The 20,000-nt window shown below is 29.1% G+C and overlaps 1 protein-coding gene across 1 annotated transcript in view; it reads left to right on the forward strand.

Annotated features, from left to right (window-relative positions):
• LOC136071898 (uncharacterized) overlaps positions 1–20,000 on the forward strand; it is a 125,964-nt gene that overhangs the window by 71,999 nt on the left and 33,965 nt on the right. The window contains exon 7 of the mRNA XM_065797603.1: positions 14,471–14,965. Coding sequence (XP_065653675.1) covers positions 14,471–14,965 — 495 coding nt within the window. The remainder of the gene's footprint in view (positions 1–14,470; positions 14,966–20,000) is intronic.

A 20,000-nucleotide genomic window follows, 5' to 3' on the forward strand; every position in this document is an offset into this window, starting at 1 on the left:
AAGGTTGTGTAGCGGCCAAGAAACCTCTTTTGACTGTTGCCCACAAGAAAGCTCGATTGGATTTTGCGCGACGACATAAGGACTGGGGTGTTGAGGAGTGGAAAAGAGTGTTGTGGAGCGATGAAAGCTCATTCCAGATGTTTTGTGGGGCTAAAAGGGCTTATGTAAGAAGGAAAGCCGGGGAAAAGTTCATCCCACAGTGCATTGTTCCAACAGTTAAGCACGGGGGAGGTTCCATAATGGTTTGGGGTTGCATGTCCTGGGCAGGGGTTGGCCAGTTGTACAGGTGTGAGGATACCATGAATCAACACCAGTATGTCAGGGTCCTCGAGAACTGTATGCTGCCATCAGCCAATTTGCTTTATGGCAATGGAGAAGAGTTCAGGACAATGCTCCTTGCCATAAAGCAAGGCTTGTGACTGCATATCTGGAGGATCATGATATACGGGTACTGAACTGGCCAGCCCAGAGTCCAGACCTCAACCCCATAGAGCACCTGTGGGAAATAATGTTTAAACACTTGCAAGGAGCAAACCCTAGCAATAAGGATGCACTTTGGGCCCATTTGCAGAACATATGGAATGATATTTTACCAGCTACTGTTCAGAACTTGATTAGCTCTATGCCCCGTAGGATCAAGTCTGTCATCAAATCAAGGGGTGGGCAGACAAAGTATTAATAAACTGTGTAATTTTAAATTTTATGAACAGTTGCAATAAAAAAAATAATCCAAATCAATTGTTTTCAGTCGTTTTTATTTGTAATGCTACAAGAAAATAGAAAAAAACCTTAAAAATATTACTGTTATAATGACTTTTGCACAGCACTGTATATATATATATATATATATATATATATATATATATATATATATATATATATATATATATATATATGTGTGTGTGTGTGTGTGTATATATATACTAATGTTTTTGTGATTGTGAAACAAAACTTTCTTAATTTCTGAATTTCTTATTAATTTCTGATTTCTGAAAAATGATTTAGCTGTAAGTTTAGAGAGTTTAAAAAGACCATTGCACTCAGTTTTATATAAAGTTTCCAAATCACTCCACTTAGCCAAAGCCAGTTCTCCATTGTGCGAAAATTGAAGGTCGCCAGTCCTTTTTGTCAACCGATTGGTTTGCGTAGATTTTAAGGGATGCACATAATCATAAAATAAATATATACCTGATGTATATATTTATTATATGTTTATGTATATTTATTATATGATTAGTTGATAGTATCCATGGTTTACTATCAACTGTTTTAAACATTTCAAAAAATTGTTGATTTACACAGTTACTTTCAGTAGTTATTGCCAGTGTCTTACTATTATCAAAATTATTAATTGCATCAACAATTTGTTGAAATTGAGAAAAACTGAAATTCAGGAGAAAGATTTGCAACAGGAGCTCTACATGTAAATTTTGAGCTCTACATGTAAATTTTGAGCTCTACATGTAAATTTTGAGCTCTACATGTAAATTTTGGACCTCTATAAAGACATTTAATCATAAATGAGAAAATTATTTTAGCTAACTTTTCAGGGTAGTTTACTGCATGAGCAAACAAAGCACCTCTTTGGTAAAGTAAGCTTTGACATAAACCTTTAAGGGGTAAACAGATTCTATCTATTAACCAGCCTCGCACCCCTTTTTCATCTATTAGGCTGGCGCAGATGAAATTTTAATACACTGTTTCCAGTTTAGGATGTTAAATGCTGAATCTTCTTGACTCAATGCATGGGTTTTGTTTGTGTCTCTGTTTTTATGACTAGGCAACTCATTCTATTATCTCCTAATGAGGGTACAGCTTTAAAACTCAGTTTTATGGTTCTGAGGCCGGCTGGTAGTCAGGTTTCCTGAACTCTGTGGTAGCTCTCAGAGAGGCTGATTCCATCAACAGCTGAAAAATATCAGAGTAATAACAGTGCTATGTTGCGCATGGATGGTGTCCCTGTTTGTACTTTTGGTGTGGATTGCAAGGCCACATTTGGAGTCCTTTGCTTCAGCTTAGGGTTTATTAATTGTAATGAGGCAATTGCTGGGACTATTAAATAGTGTACTGAGTACTATCTATGCTTTGAGTCAAGTTATTTAACAAGTTTAAAATGACTAAAGCATCAAAAACTATAAAATAGAAAAACCATAATCATAACAAAATTCTCTAAACCTTTTATTCACTATTATTCGTGATCTTCGAAGAAACTTTTCTTCTGTTGAGTCATATCTCTTGCACCACATCTACTTGTTCTTTGTGAGACTAATTTGAGTTCAGCTGTGTCATCTTGTGATCTTAGTATTGATGGTTATCTTCCTTTAATTCATAAAGACTCCAATAGTCACATGCTTGTCCTGGGCTTATACATTCGTAAGAATTCAACCATTTGTCAGGAAACTAGGTTTGAATCTACAGACTATTCTTTTATGTGCTTTCGTTTAGCAACACTTCACTCTATCCTCTTTCTCTTTGTTGTATATTGCTCTCCTTCATCTCAAGACTTCACTCTTTGATGTTATTTATAATTAAATTGACCAAACCCTTTCTCTTTGACTTGGCTCTAGTGTCAGTGACTCTGCTGGTTTTAAGGCCCTCAACTTTTGTCTTTCTCAATCTCTAACTCAAGGAATCAACTTTTCAACTTACTTTCCAGACAACCCGAATCATTTACCTTCTCTACCAAACCTATGTTTTGTTTCTGATCCTAGTCAGTGCTCAGTTTCTCCACATTCACCCTTAGGTGCTTCTGATCATAGTTTGATCACTCTAAAACTATTATATCATTATTCTTCATCATCAGAATTCCCCTTATCATTGTACCCCTTACAATTACCTTGAAGCTGACTGGGACTCTTTCCGTGATTTCCAATCGAAACTGTTACTTCGATATTAGAAAAATAATTCTCCAGAATATAGGCATCTGTTACTATTGCTAGAAGCCATTGTAAAAAGGTTTTGTCTAACGCCAAAGCTTGCTATTCTCAGGTCATAAAATCTGGTATTTCATCACAAAAATTAGGCTCTCGTGACTTCTGGAGAATCTTTAACAGTATCAATAATAAGGGTGAATCTGTTATTCTATCTCTCTTGTATGGTTCAGACTTTGTCACCTCACCTAAAGACAAAGCTGAATTGTTTGCTAAGAACTTTTCATCAACATCATCTCTTGATTCCACTTTTTGTGTTCTACCTGATATAGCCGTCAAACAGGATGATCCATTGCTTGATACTTATATCACTCCAGCTTCTGTACCAAAAGTGATTTCCTGACTTAGATTCTTCTACAGCTTATGTTCCAGACAACATATCTGTTGTAGTCTTGCAGAAATGTTCTCCGGAGCTATCATCTATACTTTCAAAACTATTTAACAAGTGCTTATCAGAGTCTTGTTTTCCAGCCTGCTGAAAAGCAGCATCTATTATCCCTATTTTCAAAAATTCTGGAGAGCAATCTAACTCGTCTAACTACTATCACATTAGTCTTCTTCCTATCATAAGCAAGGTTTTTGAATCTTAATCAACAAATACTCAACAAATCTCTCATTTTGAATCTAATAACTTACTTTCTGATCATCAATATGGATTTTGATTTTTTCGTTCTACAGCTGATTTGCTAACAGTAATAACCGATAGGTTTGATTGTGCAGTAGATAGAGTTGGAGAGGTTAAGGCTATTGCTCTATATATTTGTAAAGCTTTTGATAAAGTTTGGCATGCTGGTCTTCTCCATAAGCTTTCTTCTTACAGTGTAAGAAGAAAGCTTATGGAGAAGACCAGATCTGGTAACATCTTTAAGATTATTGAGTCCTTCCTTTCCAATTGTAGTATAAAAGTTGTCCTTGATGGGCAGCACTTTTCTTCATATCCTGTAACTAGAGGGGTTCCTCAAGGTTCAATTCTTGGCCCTATACTGATTTTAATTTACATTAACAATCTTCCAGATATTCTCACATCTAGGTTGGTATTATTCACTGATGACACTACCATTTAATCTTGTAATGATAAAAAGCGAAAACTTTCTGATTGCTTGGAGGAGGCATCTGAGCTTGAAAAGGATCTCACTTCTGCTACAGCGTGGGATCACAGTTGCTGGCGAATTTTAATTCAGATAAAGCTCTTTTTTTTTCAGTCAATCGTTATTGCAATAATTTAGATCTTCCTATGTTTATGAACTGTAATTACTGGATGAGTCATCTACCTTTCATCTTCTAGGATTAACTCTTACTTCCGATCTTTTTTAGAAACCATATATCAAATCCGTCGCAAAATAATCATCTGCTTAGGTTGCATCTCTTTATCGAACTCTACACTTTCTTACTCCAGATTCTATTTTTTATTACTATAAATCTCAAATCCAATCTTGTATTGAATACTGTTGCCATATCTGGGGCGGATCTTCTAATGATACCCTTTCCCTTTTAGACAAGGTGCTAAAATGCATTGTAAACATAGTTAGACCTGCTCTTGCAGACAACCTCCAACCATCATCACATTGTCATAGCATTGCTTCTCTGTTTCTTTTCTACAAATACTATAATGGGCACTGCTTTAAAGAGCTAGCATCTCTAGTGCCATCTACTAAAATTCATTCTCATGTTACTTGTCATTCAATTAAGTCTCATCCTTTTTCTGTGACTGTTCCCAAGTGCTCAAAAAACTCTTATTCTTATAAGTGTTGCTTGCAGCCTTGTTGGAAAAGAAGATGTAAAAAAAAAACCCACATCAATTAAAAATATGGAAGTTATTTTTAATGGATCTAAATTCATAAAATTACTATTTACAAAATTTAGGTCCTCCGTTGAGCTTTTTTTTGAAGTCGAATGTGTTAAAGTTTATATACTTTACAACTTATAGTCAATACACAAGCAATCATAAAAACATTTTTGCAGTTCTCATATGCTTCATATATATTATATGGAGTATATAAAACTTCAACTACATTAACTTTTCTCATAGCATTAAGGTATTTGAATAGAATATTTGACTTGAATATGTGAACTGTTTGTTGTATGTTCGAATTGATTATGTGAACTTTATTCTTTAAAAATTTAACTGCTTTAATCAAAGCTGATTTTTTTTTTCATTAATTTTAATTTGTCAACAGCCAAAGATGATATATTACAAATTGTACCATTTTGGTAAGCTGCAAATGAATAATCATTGAAAATTTTTAAAAGATATAATAAAATACCAAGTTTGTACATTTTTGATTTTATATGTAAACTTTTTTTATTAAGTTAGAAAACAATAACATTGTTATTATCACTTAATAAAGATTGAATATCGTCAAATTTAAGTTCATCCTCTTTTAGAAAATCATTCAACTCATCTGGTAAAATGTTTTAAAAACCGCTTAAAGTTACGGTTTTTTTAACCTTACTGCTGGTGCAGGTAAACAACTAGGCAGAATATTTTTACAGATGATGGATTTAATGGCCGTTGTTTCCCATATTTGCTTTCAAAAGGTGCATCATCTGGCCATTGCAGTCGACATACTGTATAGTCTGAAACAATAAAATCTGTTCTTGGGATAGCACTGCTCTATCTTTTTCTCTCCTCTGGATTCTCTGGGAGTTTATAAATTGATATTTTTGTGGTAGTTGAGTGATAGTTTGACTTGCAAAGAGGTACACAGCATTTTAAAGGCATTTTAACTAATAAAATATCTTATTGTTAGTGTGGCCATATTATTATTTTACAATGTTAACTTCTACATCTTGAAGTTGCCTATCTAATTTACAAATCAATTGAATTTAAAATATTTATTAAAAAATCACAAACGCAAACTTTTGTCTAAAGTTAAAAGAAGAAAGTGTAAACACAGTATTATAAATCGGCCTTCAGTTAAACAATGTTATTGTGCGATGTCAAAGCCTATTATTATAGAAGGGCATGTATTATACTAATAATGTTTATGAATCAAGTTTACCAATTTGTTCAACAGGTCTTATATCACCATTTTTTAAATTTTTTTGTTCTTAGTAAAACCTTAATTTGGGCCAGAGCAATAAAAAGTTACTGTCAGTATCAAGTTGATGCTTAACGAAAGTTTTAAGAGTCAGCTGTCTTTTTATAAAATACAAAGTTTAACTACATCATAACTAGTTTTTATCTTTCAAATTTATTAAAATTGTTATAAATAAATGTATGCAGGTTTATTCTTAAAAATTTATTTAAAATTCATTTTCAAGATGTCTCAATTAGTTAAAGAACTTAAAATCATTGTGAGACAAATTATCTTGAAAACGGCTATCTATAATTTTTAATTTTTAATTTTTTAATTTCAATTCACCTCCTCAAGGCTATAAAGGCCGCTACAGTCAAGGAAGCTACTTTAGTTGTGGTTACAACTTCCTCTTAACTCTTTAACTCCTAAACATGGACGTTGATGAACAAGTCCACTGCGTGGATTGATTTATTTCTGTAGATTATATTTATTTATTTCTCTACATCTCTTTGCTGAGTTGGATTTATGGAATCTTACTACATTATTAAATTAGTTAACTTCTTGATTGACAATAAGTTATCATATGTTTTTAAATTAATACACTGTTTTTGAAACACTAAATCATTAGGTAGATTGTTATAATGTGATACTATTTTGTTGTTAAATACATTTTAGTTTTAGTGAATTTTAGTAAAAAAAAAAAAAATTGGGTGAATCTCTTCTGATATATGATAGATCATTTAGAGTTGATAATAAAGCTATTGAATTAAAATTTAACTTTGTTTATGTCTGATTTATTTTTAAAGTATTAAAGGAGGTTGGCTTTAATTCTTTTGGTTTTTATTCTTTCTTAAGAATTTTAGATGTTCTTGGCATAATTTTTATGATTTGTGCTTGAGATTTTGTTTTGTTTCTCTTTTTTTTAACTTTTTAAAGTTTTTTTATTTCATTTTTTGTGTGTGGATTCTAGATATGCCAAAAAAATCAAAATTCATATGGATCTGACATATGTTGTTTATAGTTTAGGAAATGAATCAGTGGAACAATATTTATTTGTGCACTTTTAATTCGTCTAGTTCAGAGTAGGCTTTAATTGCTATCATTATGATGTGATCTGTTTATTTGTGGTTTTGATTGTGAAGTTATTTAAGTGGATACCTTGGTCCCATTTGTGAAATGTTTCACATTCCTTATATAATATTTCATATTTAATTTATTTCTCCATACAGAGTCCTTGTTTGTCAAGGTTTGTGTTTTGAAGTTATAGAGTTGAGAGAGGGTTTTAACCACAACAAAAGTAGCCTCCTTGAATGTAGGGTAGGGTGTCCCAAAAATATATCATAAATCAAATTTTAATGAGTGGAATACTACATTTAGCATAATTTTATCCATTAAGAAAAACAAAAACAAAATTAAATTTTTAGCTCAAGGGGAAGATTGTTTAGGTGAGTTTACTTTTATATAATAATTTATAATAAATAATATTTGATTTACAATTGATTTTTATCTTAATCAATTTTTATTTATGTTTCGACCAAAGCATGGCTAACAATAAAAATAAATGATGCATGTTTTATAAACAATAAAAACTAATAATGTGTAAATTTAACTGAAGTCAATATATGGTTAAAGCAGAAATCAAGTTTAAAAGTTGTTTGAGGCTTTTTCTGAGAAGGGACATAGTCAAATTTGGGAACATGAACAATAAATTTTGTGAAAATGCTCACAGGGCATAAGAAAAAATATTAGGAAAAAACATGAAGATAAAAATAAGAAAAAGGAGAGTAGCTTTTCGGATGGCGACTTTTCAAGCACAGATAGTGACAATCAAACTGAATGCGACAAACTATATTTACCTCCACCTTAAGTCCAGAAAAAACAGAAAAGCTTTCAGAGTGACATCAAAGTTTGCCTTCAGTTAAGTATGGAAGATATTCTTAACAATTGGATTCCAATTATGACCAGATTTGGGATTGGAGTCAGGCCGGGTATGTGTCTTTTGTCTTCTCTTTACAAGGTTGGTGGAGTTAATATTGATAATATGTCGATATCAAGATCAACTCTAAACAGGAAAACTCATGTTGTAGAGTCTGAGGCACAGATAATTAAAGAGGAAAATACAGATAAAATAACAGTTTAAAAAATTGTGGTACATTTCGATACCAAGATTTTGAAGAGATATTATTGGGGAAAATGAGGATAGAATTGCTATTAGTGCATCTTCATATGATCTAAATATGAGGATACAATCTAAATATGAGGATAGAATTGCTATTAGTGCATCTTCACCTGAGTCTGGTCCATTAGACTTTTCTTTTTGGCATCTTAAAAATCAAAAGCTCCAAGGGAAGTGAACAAGCCAATGCAATTCAAACAATGCTTGAATACTATGAAATGTCGGATCAGATTATTGGATAGTGTTCTGACACAACATCCAGTAACACTGGTAAAAATAAAGGTGCCGTAAGCATTATTATTTTCTATGCCTATAACAGACCAGTTCTCTGGTTAATGTGCAGACATCACATTTATGAAAGGCATGTGGCTCATGTGAGGAAAGAAATATTTGGTCCAACAAGTAGTCCCAGCAAAAAACTTTATGTAATTATCCAAAAACTATGGCTGCAGGTTTACGAAGATGTAAACAAACTTGAGAGATTTGTAAAGTTTGACTGGTCTCAAGATGCTTTTCAGGCCCGGTTCATTACTGTTTAAACTTGCCTGGGATATTAAAGAGTTTTGTATCACAGCTCTTCATAAGAATACTTTCCAGAGAGGTGGTTACAAGTATCTTTGTGAGCTTGTGGCATTTTTTCTAGGAGCTGAGTTATCAAACTTTTCATTTAAACAGCCTGGAGCTCATCATGAAGCAAGATTAATGGCTGACTGTATATACTTACAGGTTATTCAGATGACTCAAATGTACCACCCTGCTAATTCAGAGACAGTTAGATAAAATACAATAAACCATTTGAAAGCTGCAACCAACTACTTTGCATTTTTTCATGGACTCTTCTTTCTAAAAAGCCCTGATGCTTCTCAAAAATCTTCAAATGATATAATGGCATTCGATATTGCTTTTCAGCTACAAACAGCAGACAAGTTTAAAGAATTTGCAGCAATAAGAAAGGTTCTTTACCAAAGTCTTATGCATTATACTTGGTATCTGTCTCCGCAACAAGTTATTTTTGCTCTTGCTGATAAGGATCTGAAAACCGAAGTTAAGACCAACATGTTAAACAAGGTGCTTTCTTATGATATCCCGGAGTTAAAAGATCTGATTAAAAAGAGGCCTGAAATTAAGGTTGAAATTATTCCAACATCAAAGACTTTGTCAACAAGCAGTACTACCTTTTGTTCTTGCTATTGGAGATCTCCAAGAAGGAAATTCTGCTATGGAAAGAAAAAGGCATTGAAACATGTGAAAATGAGGAAGTTCCCCAGTCTTTTACTTACTTTTTAATGTGTGTAAGAACACTTGCAGTTGTAAATGACTGTGCAGAATGCCACATTAAGTTAATTCAAGATTTCATTGAGAGAAAACACAAGGAAGACAGGCTTTAGGATACTCTCCAGGTACTTTGTTCAATAACACGAAATATAAATGTGATTTTTAGCTGTTATTAATAATAATGGTTGTTAATGTATAAGTAGTACTTTTTATAAATTTATGTATTTGCAATTTAGGTAGTTCAGAGGAAACGGCAAAAGACTTCAAAGAACGCTACAAAGAAAGATCTTAAAATTGTTTAGTTAAATATTACTTGTATTAATAATATTGGTTTATGTTATATTACAATATTATTTTTTGATGTTTGAGAAAAACGAGTAACCCCCTCAAATTATATTTACTTATTATTGTTCATAGTTTTCAAATGTTAAAAGATTTTTGTGTCAATTTTAAATTTGATTGATGAAAAAAAATAATGTATCAACTTAATGCTCATACTTTTGGGGCAGTTTGTATCTAAAACTTTAGAGTTTTTTGTTCCCAAACATGCGCCTGCATTCTTAAAACTATTTGCTGTTCATTTTGTTGCATTTAAAAGAACTTTCTCCTTAAAATTGATTATTTTGTAAAAAAATTCACTTAAAGATTTTACAACAAGCATTTTTGTTTGTTTAAGATGCATCAATTTTTTTGTTTGTTTAGATAACAATTGTAATTGGAATAATATGAATAAAGTCATTTTTAAGTCAAATTTTACTAAATAAAGTTAAAATTAAATTCACCTAAATAACCTTTTGCTTTAGCTAGAGACATTTTTTATTTGTTGGTATTTATAGACAAAATGATGCCAAATGCAGTATTCGGCATATTGAAATTCAACTTATGATATATTTTTGGGACACCCTAATTTAGGGGCCTTCTTGGCCTTAGGGAAGTGAATTAACATATATTTTATATATATATATATATATATATATATATAAATTATGTTAGTGTATTCTACAAACAAAGTGCTCAATGTTCTAAAAGGACAGAGCAATAATAAATAAGATTCTTCCTGATGAACCTACTGATGGTGAAACACAGTGTTGAAGTTATCAAAAATTAGATAAGTGTTTTTACTAATTTATATATGTATATATACATATATATACAGGGCGCAGAAAAGGTTTCCGTACAAAAATATAAACAGAAAAAACAGCATAAGTTCCTGTAATACGAGAAACAAATTACACTTTAATTTAAAACAAAATAATACTAAAAAATACTAAAAGAATATGAAGGAATACAAAAAAATACTAAAAATGCACTATATTGAAAGAAAACACCATCAGATAATTTTTTTAAATTATGCTTTTGTACGGGAACTTTTTCTGCACCCTGTATATATGTATGTATATATAATATATGTGTGAAAGCTTACAGTAGTTAAGACATTTGCGACTTCCTGTAATTTAATTTTTGGTATAAATTGAAGTTTTATTAATTTGATCATTTATCTCTGATGAGTCTTTATTGATGAAACACAGTGTTAAATAAAAAAAATTATTGTTAAGTGATTTTCTACTAACTTATATATATATATATATATATATATATATATATATAATATATATATATATATATATATATATATATATATATATTTATATATATATATATATATATATATATATATATATATATATATATATATATATATATATATATATATATATATATATATATATACATATACATATACATATATATATATATACATATATATATATATATATACATATATATATATATACATATATATATATATATATATATATATATATATATATATATATATATATATATATATATATATATATATATATATATAGTTCTATAGTTTGTTGGCTTTAGGAAGAGCGGAAGGAAAAAAGTGATTCTTACGCCAACACATACGTCACTTTTAATTACTTTTGACTTTCGTCCAACATTTCCGTGTTGGACGAAAGTAAAAACCATTAATTTAATTACAAATTAATCGTTTTTTAAAAAAACCACAAAAACGCAAATTTAATTGACCAGAATGTTTTTAAAAACATTCTGAATGTTTTTATAACATTTTGAATGTTTTTAACAATATAAACAATGTTTTTATTTTTATTTTTTTTAATAAAATGTTTTTATTTTTATTTTTTTTAATAAAATGTTTTTATTTTTATTTTTTTTACTGTAAATCATGCGCGGAGTGTTGCTACATCGACTATCTTATAGCCTGACTCGCAAGGGAGTGCTGCTACATCGACTGACAAATAGCCTGACTCGCAAGGGAGTGCTGCTACATCGACTGACAAATAGCCTGACTCGCAAGGGAGTGCTGCTACATCGACTGACAAATAGCCTGACCCGCAAGGGAGTGCTGCTACATCGACTAAGGGTTTGGTTGGGGCAGGCAGTCTATCATTATTAAAAAAAAAAAATTCCGGTCTTGCATTTTAATTTTTACTTTTTGTCAACAAAATATCGAAAAAACTTTCGGACAACATCTAAGGGTTCTATATATATATATATATATATATATATATATATATATATATATATATATATATATATATATATATATATATATATATATATACATATATAAATTATGTTAGTGTATTCTAAAAAAAGAGTGCTCAATGTTCTTAAAGAACAGAGCAATAATAAATTAGTAAAAACACTTATCTAATTTTTATTTGTCTTTAACAGCATGTTTCACCATCAGTAGGTTCATCAGGAAGAATTTCTAAACATCAAAAAATGTAAATTATAGAAAAATTATTTCACAGGAAGTTGGGAATTGTTATAATTAATTATGAAATAACTGTTGTTATTTTGCAACCAGCAAAATAACTACAGTTATTTTTTATATTTTTTTATAATTTTTTAAAAGAAACTTATTTTCATGTCTGCATTTAGAAATTTATTCAGATTTTTTATTCAGTAAATTTTCTGGATCTAAATGAGTAATAATTTCAAATTTTTCTTCTAAACATAATATAGATTTTTTGGAAATGTTATTAAAGGCAGACACAGTTTTTAGAATAGACCAGTTTGATTTAGAATTATTATTTTTTTCTTTTAGTTGCCAAATATATTTTGACAGCATAGTCTCTTTTGAGTATTTTTTATGTTTAAAAGAGACTATGCTGTCAAAATTTATTTGTTTGTGGTTGGCATAACGTTTTTTCAATTTGCCCTCGGTTAAGCCAATATATTGTTTATCAGGGTTGTTTGTGAGGAAATAATGCATTTGTAAATAATATTATTTTTTGATTTTTAGTTGTTAGGTTTGTAGTGAGCTTTGTAATTTTTTAATAAGAATTTATTTTTGTGACAGTACTTTGATATAATTTTGGTTCTTTTATTTAGCAGTTCCTCAGGTTTTGAATATGATATAATAGCAAATTACACAGGCAAAGCAGGTAACTTTTGGAAATATTTGAGTAGGGGGGGTACAGACTTGAGAATAGACCATGTTAGAATAGGGGTTTTGTTAAAATTGTTTTTTTAAATCCCAAATGTAGTTTGATACGGAGGTAGTCTTTTTGTATTTAACATTACTGAATAATGATTTGTGGTTGTTTTATCTGGTTTTCCACTCACCCGTTAATCAGATATAAACTTTGTTGAGTTGGTTTTTTTTCCTGTGATATGCAATTATATATAATGTTTATGGATTTGCTCTTACCATTCAGGGGCATTCTGCTTTGTTTTGACAATTGCGTTTTGGGTCATTATTTTTAATTCTTGGAAAGATAGTTTTTTTGTTGTGGTTTTTTAAAAAAAATTTTATATTTTTAGTGCAACTGTAGCTTACCTTTACAGTGTTTCTGTTTAAGATTTTGTGAAGTTTGTGTGTCTTAGGGAAGTTTTTTTCTAATAAGTACAAGAATATTTTAACAACATTTGTGGAGATGTTTTTGTTAAATGGGGGGTTGAACCATATGATAATGTGATGTGATTTTTTTGGGGTGTTTTTTGTTTGATCTGATATTTAAGAGTAGTTTTTGTATCCGCTAATTTTTAGTGCTTGTTTATATTCGTTTTTAGAATGATTAAATATAACTTTGCTGGAGGAATTTTGAGTCTGTTGAATATTAAAGTAGGTAAGTGCTTGATAATTTGTGGTGGGTGATTAGAAGATGAGTGGATGTATTAAAGATTATTATTGGGTTTTTTGAAAAACATAAGGGTATTTTGGGCTAAATTAAAAGTGACATCAAGGAAGTTAACTAATTTAAGATTTGTTTTTATATCTATTTGAAATCCAAAATCTTTAAACTTTTGGATTATGTTTTTCCACATTTGCTCCATTTCTTGGTCGTTAAATTACATTTTATTTTGCCTGAGTAAACTTACTTACATCTGTGTGAAGGCAGGCACAGGTGATTGCCTGCCATTCCTGCCAATGCCTATATATATATATATATATATATATATATATATATATATATATATATATATATATATATATATATATATATATATATATATATATATTTATATATATATATGTATGAATATGTATATATATTATATGTATGTATATATGTATATATATATGTATATATATGTATATACATATATACATATATAGACATATATATATATATGTATATATATATATATATATATATATATATATATATGTATATATCTATGTATATACATATATATATATATATATATATATATATATATATATATATATATATATATATATCTATGTATATATATATATATATATATATATATATATATAGACATATATATATACATATGTATATATATATATATATATATATATATGTATATATATATGTATATACATATAACTATATATATACATATATACATACATATATATATATATATATATATACATATATATATATATATATATATATATATATATATATATATATATATATATATATATATATATATATATATATATGTAAATATGTATATATATACTTATTATATATACTTATTATATATACTTATTATATATATGTACTTATTATATATATAATATTTTTTAGATACATGTCAAATGGTTATCTATGTAATAGAGGATACTACAACTCTTTTAATAAAAGCAAAAAACATCACTGAAATGCCAATACTGGATACAGAATTTTTAATTTCATTTGATTTCATTCCTTATTCATTTAATAGTAACTTAAGCAGTGTTATTCATTTTATCATTGATTCTGATAATGTTATAACTGGAGTCTGGCTTGATGGTCTTGGAGTACTTGAAGTTTCAACCCTGATTAATGATACCAATTTCATATTTCACACCAATACGGCACTTCCATTAAATCAATGGTCAAAAATTGAGATCAGTCAAATTTTCATAAATGGAAGCTATGCATATAAAATCAAAGTAAATGAAACATATGTTGCATCTGAAATCAACACACATGTTCGAAGTTTTAAAAATGTTATATTATATGCTTCAAATCCATGGAATGTTTCTCAAAATGGCTCAATAAAAAATGTTTTTGTTGCCAATAATCAATCAGTTTTATCAAGTAATGTTCTTATTTAATTATTTTGAACACATATATTTTGTGTAGGCTAATATTTTACTTTCAAGTTTGTATGTTTTTTTGTAGACTGTAAATTGATTTTCATTTGTAAACAGTTTAATTGACTTAAGTTTTTTCTTTTTTTTTGAGTACCTTATATACTAGGGTGTCCTATAACAATTAGTTGTCAAAAAGTGATATCAGTAAAACTAACAAAATGTCTTTCAAAAAATCATGTCAATTTTGGATAAGTTGTAAAGAAGTTTTTTGTTGTCTTTTCTTTTTTTATTATTAAACTTATTGATTATTATTAATTATTAATATAATTATTATTAATTATTATTAAATATTATTAAATATGCCAAAGTTGAATAATAATTTTAATTGTCTAATGCATTTTTTTAAAGCATTTTTTTTTTTTTTTTTGAAACAGGTTGCGGTATGTTTACGTAAAAAGTTTTAAGAGGCTGACAAACATGCTTAAACTTACGAAAATATGGTGTGTTTTTTTTAATGTTTTGTAAGAAAGACAAAGAAACTTTCTTCTGTTCAGACGTTTTTGTTTTGCACCAAAAACACAACAACTTCAATGATTTTCATGCATCAAATGAGACTTGTGCTCATATTACACAAAATATGTATAATAAGGTTTATTTATATGTGTAATAAGGCTCATTAATACTTGTCGTTTGCTTACTTTATTTTTAACAAAATCTGAACCTTAATATGTTTATAAGTATTATATTTGTTAAAAAAGCATGCCAATATAAGTCGGTGCACTATGTGTAGCTCTAATACAAAATGAGGAAATAGGCTTTTAAATAAAGAAGCACTCAACATATTGAGCTGATTTTTCACAAGACATCGAATTTTAGTTTATATTTCTATATTTAAAAGAATAATATCCAGTGTTTTTAAAAAAAACAGTTTACTGTATTTTTTTTTAAGCTCATGATATAGATCTTTCTAGATTAGTTAATTAGTAGTTGATATTTATTAAATTATTTCTTAAATTTTTTTAAAAACAAAAAACAACAAAACTGTGGATTGTTATTATAAACTATATTGAGATTTATTTACCAAAAAAAAAGCATAACATTCAAAAAAACACTCAATAGAGGTACATATCAAATGTCACAAACAAATAATTAGCTGTGACCCTAGTGTTTTCTGCCAAGAAAGTTAGACGCGCTTGACTAACTCGTACAGTTTGCTTTCCTTGTTTCTAGCTTCAATAGCACTCTCAGACAATGAACCTGATTATTTGTGTTTGTGTTTAGATATATATAAAGGGAGATATATAAATCAATGCATACCTGCTTCTATTGGATCCATAATTGTGAAGTAGTAAATCACCTGCTTTTGTTTACATTCACTCTGCTTGATAAGTTGATTACCCTGTTTAATCAGATTTTCTTATTAATTGCTGTTCCTCTTCATATCTTTTTCAAATCTTTTATATATATATATATATATATATATATATATATATATATATATATATATATATATATATATATATATATATACACATATACACATCATGTATATATGAGTGACATGTATGTATGTATATATATTATAATTTAATATTTATTGCTTATTTAACAGTAATAATAATAACTTAATATATAAAACATTATACCCACAAGAAATATTTACTTTGTTGATTTTTAACCAAAAATTTTTTATATTTAGTTAGAAACAACTTTTTTCTCTTTCCACAAATTTTTATTAAATAAATAGCCAGACTTTCAAAATGCTAAAACTCATTGTGTAACCAGCATAAAGTGATAAAAACATGGACTGCAAAAATATGGCACATGCAAACACATTTTTACTTGTGAAAGTATGCCTTGTGAAAATATGCCTTGGAGGAAAATCATCGAAAGTTTGCTGAGATCAAAAGTAACCATTTTAAAACATTAAACCGTGCTTAACTAAGTTGTTATAACTTAAAGACTTGGAACAAATGGACTGCTTCGCATCCAATTTTGTTTTTTATTTTTATTAACTAGCCGGTTTTTAATAAAACCCACTTCAGTTGAATTGATTTTGTACCATTTTACTACAGAGGTAGCCAGAATATTATATCACTCCTAAAAATTCTATTTATTGCAGAAAATTTATAAAAAATAAAAAACTGGCTAACTCTGGAGTAACAGTGTCTAATCAATTTTTACGGATACACAAAAACAATGGTTCAAACAATTTTTTTTCTTTTCTTGGTTTTTAATATACAAAAGGTATCATTTATTTAATATGTAAAAAAAGTGAGGAAATTTGGAAATTATTGTATGTAATATAAAGGTTTAGTAAAAACCTGGGTTTTTTTACTAATTAATCCTAACTTGTTTCGGTTAAAAAATATTTAAAATATTAAAATTGAACTTTTTTTTCAGAAAAGTCAAATTCTATTTCCGCTCTGCGACGCATAGTGCGGTGTTGGTCAATTAAAAAGATAAATTTAATTACTCAGTTTTGTTCACACGTTTTTGAAATTTTTGAAATGATGAAATTAATAAATGAATGTATGTTATATAATTTATTATTTCATAGTATTTTCTAAAATCTCTTCACAAGATTTGGAATAAACAAAGGAGAAAAAAAAAATGCGGACTAATCCCAAAAGGCTTCTGTTTCTTCCAAGGTATCCTATCTTAAATATGCTTAGATACATACAGTTTGTCATATTTTTAAGGTTTTTGAAGTTCAAATCTACAAAGCCTGTTGTAGTTTGTTCTCAAAGTTTTTCAGGCAAAGATCTTGTCTGCACAAGTGGATTATGTAAAGATCCTAACCCTAGATGTATCATTTGTAATGGATGTTTGAAACAATGCTGATTTTATAGAACTCGTTATTTCTGGAACTGCTGTCATGTAAAAAAAATGCAATTTTGAATTATCTAAATAAGAAATAAGCAACTCAGCAAAAAAAAAAAAAAAGTCAAATTCAAACATAAATAAAAAAGAAATCAATATATAGGAAATTAATTTACTTAAGAAATAATTTTTTTTTATATTACTAAGAGATTAAATTCTAAAGATCTATACTAAGTATTGCAAACTTATCTATCTAAGAAATTTAATTTCAGGTTGCAGAATTTTAACAAAATCTGATCCTTGAAACATTTATAAGCATTATGCTTATTTAAAAAAAGCTTTGGCGCTCTTTCTTAAATAAGTATAATGCTTATAAACATGTTGCAGAATTGGTACCAAGATGCAGAAAGATTCATACAGGAGAATAACAAACTCTTAAACATATCTGTGGGGTGGTTTAAAGAGAAGATCCAATCAGATCGACTTTGTTTTCAGGAACATGTAACTTTCAATACTGGAGTATTTGTTGGCGCCATTACCATTTTCAAAAGTAACCTCAACACCCCCTATCTATGGTTTCTCATGTTGTGACACATGTTGGAGTTACACTTCTCATTTTATGGAAGCTCTTACTAGTGAGAAGACTAAAGGGCTTAGGATAGTACTATATGTAAGACTGCAGAATGCTTGTCCAAATATCAAGAAAGAGGTGGACAAGATGAAAAAGATCATCATGTTTGATTGGAATGAGCTATAGGTTGGATCATCCCTGTACAACATTGCAAGAGAGGCCTTAGAGTTTTGCAAGAAAGCATTGACATTATTTTATATATTTAATAATAATATTTATTCATAAGGTTTATGGCAGATGCTCTGTATCTGCTGACCTGATCCTGAGGATGACTGAGAAGGTAGCCCAGATGATGAATGAGGAAGAGATGATAATGACAGCAGCTTTATTTGTTTTTATATACTATGGTCCCAGGTTCTTAAAAGCCTATATGGCAATCAAGTCGACTTCAAATGACTTGGCTACCTTTAAGTCATTGTTTGGAATATAGGGTTACTACCCAAAACTAGGACAAACTCTTCTTGTCAGCATGCAGCAGCATGCTTGCTACTTAATAGAACAGTTAGTTATACTGGTCCTAATTGATAATGACATTAAAGAGATGGTAAAGAAAAAGATGTCGGAGATGTCGGTCAAGTATGATGCCCCATGGTTTTATATTCTAAAAGTAAAGCTACCAGTTATTACAAGGTCAACAGAGCTTACTGAACTAGTAGGTTCCCAGAGCTGGATCCTGTTAGAGGTAGCTTAGGTTCCTGTTGAAGAGGTAGAGAAGTAGGAGATACCAGAGGAAGCTCAAAAATGTTGAATTTTTTAAACTGGAAATATACATTTTTAAGAGAGTTTCTGAAGTACCTATTTTTTCCCCTAAAAGTTTTACAGATATCGCTTTTAAATGAACAAAATTAGTTTTTTAGTTTTTTTTTTTTTTTTTTGTTAATTCACCTCCCCAGAAGGCCGCTACAGACAAGGAGGCTACTTAATTGTGGTTATAACCCTCTCTCAACTCTATAACTCTGAAACACGAACCTTGATGAACAAGGTCGCTGCGCGGAGAAACAAGTTAAGCGTGGTACTACCAGGGACGTGGTGGGGATCGAACTCGGTAGCTCTCGCTTATAAAGCAAGCGCTCTACCACTACACCACTACCGCAAATTTATTTAGCCTACACCAGTACCGCTACACCACTACCACTACACTACTACCGCAAATTTATTTAGCCTATTTTGATCTTAGAGGATGGAAAAAGCTAGAGAGGCATTTTTTTTTTTTTGGGATACCCTTATATATATCTAAATTTTACATTGTAAAAAATTGTTACATGAAATAGTTATAGTGTATTTGTAATACTCCTGAGATTTCATTTATGAAAATATAACAGAATATTCAAGAGATAATTCCTAAAGTTGTAGTTTACTTACAAAATAGTTTTATTTTTTGTATATAACTGTAATTTAAAAATATAAATTTATTACTTCAGTCAAGTTATAATACAGTCATCTTGTCAGTCAGTTATTGTATATATATATATATATATATATATTTTTTTTTTTTTTTTTTTTTTTTTGTTATTAACCTCCTCAAGGCCATGAAGGCCACTACAGATGAGGAGGCTACTCAATAGTGGTTATAACCCTCTCTCAA

The sequence above is a fragment of the Hydra vulgaris genome, chromosome 05 (genome assembly GCF_038396675.1).
Source record: "Hydra vulgaris chromosome 05, alternate assembly HydraT2T_AEP".
Lineage (NCBI taxonomy): Eukaryota > Metazoa > Cnidaria > Hydrozoa > Anthoathecata > Hydridae > Hydra > Hydra vulgaris.